Here is an 11265-nt window from a genome sequence, read left to right as displayed (position 1 = left end):
GGAAAATGAAGAAATTGTTGGTCCAGTCACGAAGAATGAAGAAAGGGATGTTAGTGTGCTGAATATGGAAGAAATGTACGGGTAAAGGATGAAAATTCTTAGTTTAGAAAAATCTGTCATGATTTTGGAAAATAGGATAAGGGTGTTATTTTGGGAGGTTTGTTTTGTTTGTGTATTGAATGTAATCTTATTTTCGTTGTTGATGAAAAATCCATAATGCATTGTAAAATTTTGATTGTGTATTGAATGAAAAAGTTTGATTTAAGCATATCATTTTGGTGTTGATATAACAGACCCAAACTTTTGGCCTCATATACCATATCATAACTGAATAAAGAAATTGCTATATCAGACCCAATTTGATAACATAATATCCAAACTGTTATATAGATGTTGATCACAAATGTACTGCAGAGTTACATGACAGACCCATGCTCATAACAAAGCCAAAAAAAACCACAAAATATCAATTCGTTTCACCATTACAGCACATGCATAAAATGAACAAAATAACAGCACAGAATAATGGCATTGGTTTGATCATTACAACAGATGCAGAAAATCAAAATGGGATCAACACTTTTAAAACATGTCTTCCAAACACGTCCCCTTCAAATTCATGACTTCCAAACACGTCCCCTTCTAGCTTTTAGCTTGGTCCTCATTGGTTGGACTGCACCTGTTGGGCGCGTATTTGGTGGCCCTGCTGTTTGTTGGCTTCGTGGAGCAGATTGTGGAGGAGCAAGTACTGGCCCAGATTGTGATGGAGCAGAATATGATGAAGCAGATTGTGGTGGAGCAACTGTTGCTGGCCCAGATTGTGATGAAGCAGATTGTGATGAAGCACATTGCGGTGGAGCAACTGCTGCTGGCCCAGATTGTGGTGGTGCAGATTGTGATGAAGCACCAGTTGGGCCAGGTTGTGATGGACCAACTATTGGGCCAGTGTGGTGCAGGTTGTGATTTAGTCTGCTATGGTCGAATAGGACAATAGTTCCTATTGTGTCCAAGTTGCCTGCATACACTACACCTCTTACGAAACCCTCCATTAGACATTTGAGTATCATCTTTCTTTAAGTCCCATGGCTCCAATCTTCTCTTCTTCTTAGGTCTTCCAGGCAAGATCCATTTTTTTGGAGGCATGACATCTGGATAAAAAGTTACTTCCCACACTTATTCACCATTGATAGGGTAAACAATCGATGCATATGTTTGTTCATAAGTACACTTTTTAAAGCAATCTAGAATGAAATCTTCTGCATTAATGTTCAAAAACTTGATTGCACTTAGGGCGTGACAGCATGGAATTCCACTGACACTCCATTTCCTGCACGTGCACTCCCTTTTATCAATGTTTACCACAAATTATTCTCCAAGTGCTGAGGTGTGGCGGACTTCAAACAACTTATCTCCTGCCCACCTAATTACAATAAAAAATACAAATATTTTGTAATGACAGGGGACAAACTGAAAAGGAGAAAAAAAGGATCAAAGTGTCAATGTACCTTGGTAACCAATGCCTCACTAATTTTGATTCGTGTTTAAGTTTATCCAACATTTTTTGCATGATTAACCCCTTATAAGCTACAATTTTCTTTCTGTTGCTGGCCCATTTCTTCATGATGTACACTCGAATATCCTCTAACATGCTTATGATGGGCTTGGTCCGAGTTTGAAGTAGCACACTATTGAATGACTCACACATGTTGTTGACCACAGTGTCACATTGAGGTCTTATAGTGAACCGTGATCTTGACCAGAACCTAACATAACAGTATACAAAAAATTAAGTCATTAAATACTAAAATCAAGTAACTAACTTTGAATATTTGACTTACCTTGGGGGAATCGCAATTAAGTATTTGAATGTGTCCTCATTCAGCTCCTTAATTTTCAGCATTTCTTTCTCCCAACCTTGTGGATATGTGGAATATGCAGCCATCCACATGAGACGCTTGAAGTTTTTTCCTGGAAATTGCTTGCGAAAATTGGCATAGAGATGTCGGACACAATATCTCTAATCCAGTCCAGGAAGAAGTTCTTGGATAGCTTGAAGCAGACCCTGTGAAGTACAGAAACTTTAGTGATCAACATACAGTGACATAAAGTAGCATTATAGTATAATATTATAATAATTTCACCTTCTGCTGATCTGATATAAAGGTGCATGATGCACCGACTGTATCCCCACCCAAATCATTTATTAGAAGCTCCATGAACCATCTCCATGAGTCCTTGTTCTCCACTTCTACAACCGCATATGCTATTGGCAAAATTTGGTCATTGCCATCTCTTCCAACTGCTGTCAATAACTCTCCACCATACTTGCCCTTCAAAAAGCAGCCATCCACTCCAATAATAGGTCTACACGCGGCAAAACTATCTTTGCATCCCTTTAGGCATGCATAAAACCTACTAAATATGACTTCACCATCAATGTTTTCCACTTTAACCTTCATTGTAGAACCCAAATTTCCTCTCAAAAGCTCATGTGCATAATCGTATATTCTTCTATATTGCTCTGTGAATAAACCATCAACAGCATCTCTTGCAATAGCTTTTGATCTGAAAGCCATATTTCTAGATATACAGACATTCCACTTCCTAGATACCTTGTCACGGATATCCATGACCTTCATATGCGGGATATCCATTTTGCATTCATTAACTTCACATTAAAGTCTCTATTGCAACTGTGCTCATCAATTATTTTCCTAAGTTGCCAAGACTTCACTGCAGACATATATGCACAGTAAGCATACCAATTGCACTTTCCTTCGGCACCGAAATAGTTGACAGTTACTCTACTCCTGTCATTTCGATCAAATCTTAAATTCTTTCCATTTGCCAATGCATATGTTCAAATAGCATTTGTAAATTCCTTTTTCTCTGTGAAATAAGTACCAACTTCCCATTTGTATTGCTCCATACTTTTTGGCATTGAGAAGGTTGGAAAGCTTCCATAACTCTCTTTATCATTGTCTTCCTCATCACTGTCGGTTGCAGTAAAGAATTCATTTGAGTGCCACTCAATATCTGAAAATTCATCACCAGATCCTACTCCTCCAACCTCATCCTCACTTGAATGGTTGACTGGAAGAACCTGCTCCTCCAATGTCTTCTGGAGTACCACAAACCCATGCACAAAATGGAAAATGAAATTGCTTAAACCCCAATCAGACAACACTCCCACACTTCCATCCATGAAAACAAAGCAAATAAAAAACCAAAGTCGAAAAAACCCTAAACCCCAATCAACGAAAATAACAAAAAAAATTCCCAAATCCAACTTCTAACCTTCAATGTAGATGACCTTCGCTCAACAATGAAGTCACGATAAAGCCAGGAGATTGCAATCAACCTTGAAAAATGGCAGCGCCTTCCTCCGCCTTGCGTTCCTCCACCTCGCAATCCCAATCCCTTGTCGCAATCCTTATTTCTCTTAATCCCTAGTTTTAAAATCATCCCAAAACGACGTTATAATTATGAAATGAATAAACAAAACGACGACCTTGAAAAACATGTCTGCTTAATTCAAAAATTAATTCCACCTTGTACTGTTCACATTAAAAATTAAATCCACATCAGCCATCCATTGAAACGTATACAGTATTATACAAAAAATCATTACTCAACTTAACGTTGTTAATGATTTGGGCATAATTGAATCAATTTTGCAGAATTATGGACCAAATTGAGATTAAAAAAAATCTATGGACCTATTTGAGATTTTCGAGCGAAAACATTGACCAAGGGAGTATTTTAGCCTTTTATAAATGAATAATGAAGCATCACGTACTAAGGAATAAGCCCAAGTTGATGAAGAATGGTTTAAGGAGACTTCTCCCTAAAACTTTCTTCGGTATCCCAAATGTCAGAATTTATAACCATAATAAACTCACCTATTTTGGTTGTTGGAGGTAATTAAAAAAAGTTACTATGCCTTTTGTTTTTAACGAAAGAATGCACCTTCAAACTTCTTTTGTTCCTAATAGTTCCCTACACCTCCAAATTTATTTCGTTACGCGTCGTGTGTTCTCCATAGTAACGTTTTGCTCTAAACGTTTTTTCGCTGATCATGGTCCTTGTATCGTGTGTTCCCTCTTCTAACTGCATGTGCCTGTGATCCTTGTTCCAAGCTCTCAGCAATTGTGCCTGTGGTCCCTATTCGAAGCTCTCAATGCAACTTCTCGGTGGTCCCTGTTCCAACCTCTCATTGTTCCTTCTTCCAAAGTTCTTGTCATTTACACAACCAAGTAAGTGTTCATATTTGTATCATTGCATCTTATTTTAAATGCTGACAAATATTCTTGGTTGAGACTGATAAATGTTGTTGGTTGAATGTTGTTATTTGTTTCTGATATATATATATATATATATATATATATATATATATATATATATATATATATATATATATATATATATATATATATTATATAATCGGATGTGGACATCCGCACTAATACTGAAACGAATGTCATTTCTGTGTTGTGGATATCCACATTCGAAACCTAATTTTTTCTTTAATTTTCATTTTGAAATTTTTTTTGCTTTCATTCTTGATCCATTTGATGTAGTAAATTTATAAACATTAATATAGTATTTTTTTAATTTATTTTCAATTAATGAAACTAATTTAATTTTATAAAATTTAAAAATTATTTTTATGAAAAATTGAATACCAGATGTAGACATCCACAATAATGCTGAAATGGATGTCATTTTCGTGTTGCGGATATCCACATGCGCAACCTATTTTCTTTTGGCTTATTGATCATGATGCAGTACTATTATTTAGAAATTCCCTTTTTTTAATTAATTTTAGGTGATTATAATTTTGGAAGATTATATTTGAGTTATTTAAGTTTCTTAGATTCTAAATAAATTCTAGTCTCGTATTAGACTTGTCTTCTTTCATTCATGACATATGCGAACAAAATTATACCTCTAATTTTCCAACTCATGATATCTTTCTAACATGTGAAGATTAAATTAAGTGAGTTAGAGAAGTTGGTTTTAATTTGTGCTTGATCAATGAAGCACCAATAATCAAGAGGATGAAAGGAAGCATCAAATTTAAAATGACAAGCATAAGCTGTATGTGCAAACTTCAGACAGATTTGACACAAGAAATTAGCAAATTTGCCACCATGTCCTCTAAATGGACGGACCACCACCACGAGAGGATCCACAAAAGCTACCTCTGGAAGAATTACCTTTGGAAAACGAACCTTGTGTATAATTCAGCAACGGTCGAACTAATGTTTTTGTCTCCGTAACATATCTTTTAACGCTTATCTCTACAATTGATGGTGTGTGTTTTTTACTCTCAATAACATACAGCAATAGCATAATCAGCAAGCAAACCTTCAAGAATAGCATGTTGACGATGTCATTAGCACGATCAAGTTCAGTAAGATATATAGCTAGAACCATTGAGTTGACAACAAACTGCTACAACTTGTGTGACTTAATGGCTGGTTCAACATATTAACACCTTTGTAAATAATTGGAATCGTCTAGTTTTTCTGCAATAGAAGTCGAAAAGGAATATGTAGCCATAACACTGAGCAAGAGAACTGAGAAAGAGCAAACAATGTATTGAACAGTAAGCGTTAATGAAAGCGGAACAAGCACCGAAAACCAAACACAGTACCATTGACGAACACATCGAAACATTGTAAGGAAGTAATTGGCCAAAGAAACAACAAAATCGAACGCATACACTTCAATTACTTGTCATAAACAAGAATGATTTCAGATCGCGAATTGCGAAACCAAGACAATAACACCAAGGAACACGGTGAAGCACTAGAAGGAAGCAATTGGTCGAAGAACAAAAAAAAAACACAAACACTTCAATTAGTTGTCACGAACGAGAACGAAGCCAAATTGAAAAATGCGAAGAGGAACAAACATGTCAACCATTGTCACAAACAAGAACAGAGAGAAATGAAAAACAATAACGAACGAACAAGAAGGAAGAAGACAATAAAGAGGTGCACGAACTGAGACGAGAAGCAGAACTAAGATCATCGAAAACTTGATCTGAATACCATCTTAGTGAAAATGAAGAAAGAGAAGAGAGAAAATAATTATGAACAAATATGTGTATTATTCACATTACATGCATAATCACAAGTACACTGACTTATTTAGGAGTCATTTACGAGAAAACACTTGTACAAATACAAAGAAAACTACATAATAAACTATCAACTATAACCAACTATTTAACTATAGTATACTAAAACTAACCTTTCCATGAAAACCAGTTTAGTTAATAGTAAACGTCCAATCAATACTTAATTTTAGACAAAAGTGACTGCAATCTAAATAATTGGATGTTTCTCTTGCACTCTGATAGGATCTTGACCTTCTCCTTCACCCTCATGACACGGTGAATCTAGCCCATTAGAGAGGAAATAAAGGTGGTGTTGTGGGCAAGGGATATACGATTTAGAGGGAACAAGAATTTAAGGAAAAGATAGATAAAGCAAGTGGAGCCTGAATTGACAGAAAAATCCGTGAAGGAAGTAGATTTAGGATAGAAATTCAAAGTAGATACTGACTTCTAAATTTATCTTTACATTTCTGAATTTTCTGATCAAGTAACTCGAGTTGGTCTCTTGCTACTTTTATCAATAAAAGTCAGCTTCTATCAATATCATGGAAGCCTTTTTTTTTTAAAAGGTCCTATTCACAACAACAAAGGACTCATCAAAGCCCCATTAGACAAATGCAAGTTAATCAACATCAGTCCTGTTATTCCTTTGCATTGGAAATTAAATAATTCACATATAAGGTTCTTGGCTTCCGCCATGCACTTTAATAACCATAATTTTACAGATATAGCACATACAGCAGGGAACTTTAATATCAAGATAGAATCAGTCGGAGAATCTCTCCCGATAACTTGAACGACTTTTCTGTTTCTTCCAGACAGTGGTTCTTTTCTTCCCTAGTCCAACCCTGTTAAAAAAGGAATAACAAAAAGGTAAATTCAACACCCTAACTAAGAAAATTTGGAAGCTATCATTGTATCCTTTGCTAATTAGGTATAAGACCGCAACAGAAATAAACCTATTGATGATTCCTTAGACAATTGGAAAGAAATGCAAATAATTAAGAAAGTCAAGAAACTTACTTCAGCAACTTTATTCAATTTGTCCCTCACGTTCTGCAACAACTGGGGAAGGTCACCGTCCCATTTGTAGAACTTTAATGCCTTGTTGTCAAGTAACTGTTCAGCAACCTGTAAGATGCAGGAAGAATTTACTGATTATAGAAAGGATAAGTATTAGCCTTTATCTCGTCAGGTCATAATGAAAGCAAAATATTTAGAACATAGTGAAGCCTAAAGGATGGATGTCTAGTGTTGTAAGAACAATTTACATTTGGAGATAAACAAATTTCATCCAAAACAAAAGAAGTAGGAACCCAGATTTGTAAGAAGCTTGTTATCACTTCTTTTTCTTTGATGCTTTGTAATAAATTCAAAAAAGCATAAATTTAATCCTTACTGTTGCATTGCTTTTCAGGTTCAGGTGTATTGCGTATTTTACTTTTGAAAAGCTTATAATCAAAATGCTTCAGAAAGGGCTTTGGGCTGAGATGTCTATTGTTCTTTTAAGTGATATGGTAATTATATGTGTATGCACTCTCTAGTTTTATTGATTAAATAACACCGACATATTAATAAAATAGAACACACGGTACATATGTGCAACATTATGCAAATATCTGTATGGAAATAGCCACATGCCAGTTGATATATACCTTCTACTGGTTTCAGACATAAAACTTTGCAGACGTAAAAGAAAGATGAGATATTCCCACTTTATTAAAAACTTCATTATGTTCTCACAATCTTGGAGGAGAAATATAGAGTGGTAAACAATCCATAAGAGAGGACAAATGAGAATATATCCCCAGATATGAATGCGTCTATAAATCATATAAAACTGATGTTCCAGCCCGTAAATAGCACTCAACCAAAGATGTTCTAAAAAATTGTGACAACATAATTGAACCTCGTTAAGCATGCATGTAAATGTTTACCTTTCTCCCGATCATTCGACCACCAGCTGAATGAGCAAAGTAGATGTTGTAAAAGTGGCAAATGAATGCTTGAGGATCATTCACGGATAATTCCTTGAGATATTGTGCATAGCTAAGTCCTGGAGAAGAAGGTTCAGGAATAGTATAACCTTTCTCCTTGAACCACTCCAAATCTTCTTTCAAACTTTCAGACCTTTCCAATCCAGTATTTCTGAATTCAGCATCTACACAAGAAAGAGAAATGCATGGGACATTTAACAATTGGATTTGAACATATATACAGACATCAACATGTTAGTTGAAGCTATGGTAGATGTAATAGAATAGTAGAACCTGTATGGATCACAACAAGAAACACTCACTGAAGTAGAAAAATCATGCTCACAAAAATTGGTTACAATCAATTTATCTTCAGCATCATCAAGTCAAACGTGAACGAATCAGGCGATTCGAATGACCTTCATTCCCAAAATACTATGGATGATCGTTTGCACAAAACATTAGCAATAAAAAAAATGGGAGACCTTACGAAGATCACAATATGGGCACACAAAAGCAAAAATTAGAAATCAATGAAACGAAATAGCCAAAGACAGGAGCAGAGACTCAAACACCATAAGTAGACTCTTGAATTAAACAACAAAAAGGGCTAAGATTCACCACAACTCACTTGCTAACACTGGTTAACAAATTGAAAGAAGAAACAAAATTCTCCTTTTAATTTCTTAATAAGAGACACTGGTTAGCATTTGGCTATAAAATATAGCAACAATTATTAATTGCAACTCATGATTAGTTGGAGTTAAAACAAGCATCACATAAAACTCATGCAACTCGTAGAACAGAAAACCACAACGCAAAGACACACATCAGCCCCAAGAATGACGACCTCACAATCACCACCACATCCAAAAAAAACCCGAACCTCAAATATTTCATTAAAACGCAAACGCAAAAAACAAAAGCATTTCAGTAAAATATCGAGGGAGAAAAGCGACACTGACAAGAAGGATGAGGAGCCTCTCGAACGATGTCTTCTAACGTGTCGTAAACGACCTTACTATCCACAAGAAACTTGAGGTACCCTTCAACAGTTGGGTCCCACTTGGTAACGGCTTTCTCTTCGGGTTGTTTCACCTCCTTCTCACCCTCCCTGGCCTGGTCCCTGGTGTGCAACCTCATCGCCACGAACCTCATCTCCTCCACGAACCCCTTCGACTCCCCCTTCTTCTTCGGCGTCTCGGCCGTCGCCGCCGACACAATAACCGCCTTTCTCGGCATGGTAGCCCGGAGCCCTCGAACCCCCGCTGGTAACCCCGTTGGCAAGAAAACGGAGCGAGATTGATGAGGCGGCGACACCAAACGGGGCTTAATATACAGCAATTGGGTCTGCGACACAGCTATTAGTGACGCCATTGGAGATAGTTGAGTGCACGAAAACGTTGATGTGAAGGCGCAGCAGAAGAACGGGCACGGTACTTGTGTGAGTGAGTGTGTGTGTGCGTGCGATACAGAGATTAAAATAAGAGGAGTGGATGATGCAGTAATCTTCAAGAAAAAGCGATGGATCGGGAATAAGAATTATAATAAAATATAAAGAATATGAAAAAATAATAGGTGTTGATTGGTGCGAAGATAGAGTGAAGGACGATTGTCGGAGAAGTCTGGAGATTTGAACAAACAGCGAAACTTTCTATGTTCCTTCTTCTATGTGTTGGACTCTGTAGTTATCCATTGTTTTTCTTTTAAAACATCTCAAACTAATTACTGTTTCTAATTTCTTAATTATATTACTTTCAATTTCTCTCGTAACAATCTTAAACTAATATCTGTTATTATTTTCTTTGTAAAAGAAAGCAATGACCAAAATAGTATAAATAAATAACGATAATAACAACTAACTCTTTGCGATAAAACTTAATTAACCGAAACTTTTTCTAATTATATTAAATTTAGCGTCACTTAGATAAAATATATATATTGATTTTTTTTTTTATGAAATGATAATATTTTGATGAAAAATTAGTGAAATAATTTATGAAGCCATAATAATGTCTTTAAAATTATATATATGAATATTTGAGTGAAGGAGAGGTTGGTTGGTTGTCCGTTTGAAATGGACTCTAGTTGTACAAAGAATTTCACTGAGATTTTTCGTATAAACACGCAAACACACGTATTTGTTTTAATCTTATGCTTAATTGCTTTTCTTATCTCAATATTCATCTATTATATTTAATTTTTTTCACTGTGGATAAATAGTTTAATTTTTGTTTTCATTATGTATTATGTTGTGTAAATATAGGTCAAATTGGTTTCATTATGTAATTTAGTTTTTGATTTTTAAAATATAAGATATTAAAAGAACGTGTAGGAAACACTCCACCTGGGTGTCGTGAAGATGATGAACATCAAAAACCAATATTTGATCAGGGGACATAAATTTATGTATATGTTTGACATAAATTTTAGACTTTAAAACAAATCATTTGATTTTACCTCAAATAAGAGAAATCTCCTTATACAATATAACTTTCAACTAAAATTTTAATAAAAAAAAGTACAATCTAACATAAAAGTAAGCAAAACAAGAAAAAATCTAAAATATTATATACAAGTCGGAAAAGAAAGGTTGCCCACTATACTATATAACTTGAATAATCATGGTATGAAATTAAAAAGCAAAATGAAGGTTTAAACCTCTAACCTCAATTACAACATTTAACCACAATCCAATCGAGCATAACTCTCCCTAACATAAAAGCACTCACAAAGATGAAAAAAATTGCCTTTGAGGTCACCAATGTAGGGAGAAACAAGTTTCCTATAATTGTCACTTGAAAAGAGAATGAAAATATCAAAATCACAAAAAGAAAGTGATCATAGACATTATAAAGACATTTTTGTGAGACGTCCTAGGTCCGGCGTAAATTTTAAATTACTTTGGACGTAAAAATTTACATTGGATGTAAATTTTTAAATTTATGCCAAATAGAAAATCACATATAAAAGAATTGTTTTTGATCACGTAAATTTTTAAATTCACGTCAAAGTCAAGGGATAACAAATACGAACATCTTCGACTGTGCTAATCGTCTTATTCTTATCCTTTGATTATTAAGAGAGGGAAGTGGTTGAATAAATTTGTTGATTTGGTCCAAACTCTGTCCTACCACCTCTTTGTTGTTGCTGCCTAAATAG

At 35.2% G+C, this 11265-nt stretch overlaps 1 protein-coding gene across 1 annotated transcript; it reads right to left on the bottom strand.

The window, feature by feature from the left end:
* Window positions 1–6681: 6681 nt before the first annotated feature.
* Window positions 6682–9772, bottom strand: LOC114163333 (heme oxygenase 1, chloroplastic-like). The gene is made up of 4 exons (XM_028047579.1): window positions 9069–9772; window positions 8065–8288; window positions 7151–7258; window positions 6682–6975 (listed from the first exon to the last, which is right to left on the bottom strand). The coding sequence occupies exons 1-4, from the start codon at window positions 9478–9480 to the stop codon at window positions 6883–6885; spliced, it is 837 nt and encodes a 278-aa protein (XP_027903380.1). The 5' UTR covers window positions 9481–9772; the 3' UTR covers window positions 6682–6882.
* Window positions 9773–11265: the final 1493 nt, after the last annotated feature.

This window comes from Vigna unguiculata, chromosome 9, assembly GCF_004118075.2.
Source record: "Vigna unguiculata cultivar IT97K-499-35 chromosome 9, ASM411807v1, whole genome shotgun sequence".
Lineage (NCBI taxonomy): Eukaryota > Viridiplantae > Streptophyta > Magnoliopsida > Fabales > Fabaceae > Vigna > Vigna unguiculata.
This window is presented reverse-complemented; position numbering and strand designations above follow the sequence as displayed.

What these genes read in the sequence shown, in the direction of transcription:
- LOC114163333 (XM_028047579.1), bottom strand. Translation starts at nt 9,480, where the DNA reads ATGGCGTCACTAATAGCTGTGTCGCAGACCCAATTGCTGTATATTAAG. An exon ending in GTCGAATGATCGGGAGAAAG is followed by an intron (nt 7,259 to 8,064) that starts GTAAACATTTAC and finishes TGCATCTTACAG; the next exon opens with GTTGCTGAACAGTTACTTGA. An exon ending in AATTGAATAAAGTTGCTGAA is followed by an intron (nt 6,976 to 7,150) that starts GTAAGTTTCTTG and finishes CTTTTTTAACAG; the next exon opens with GGTTGGACTAGGGAAGAAAA.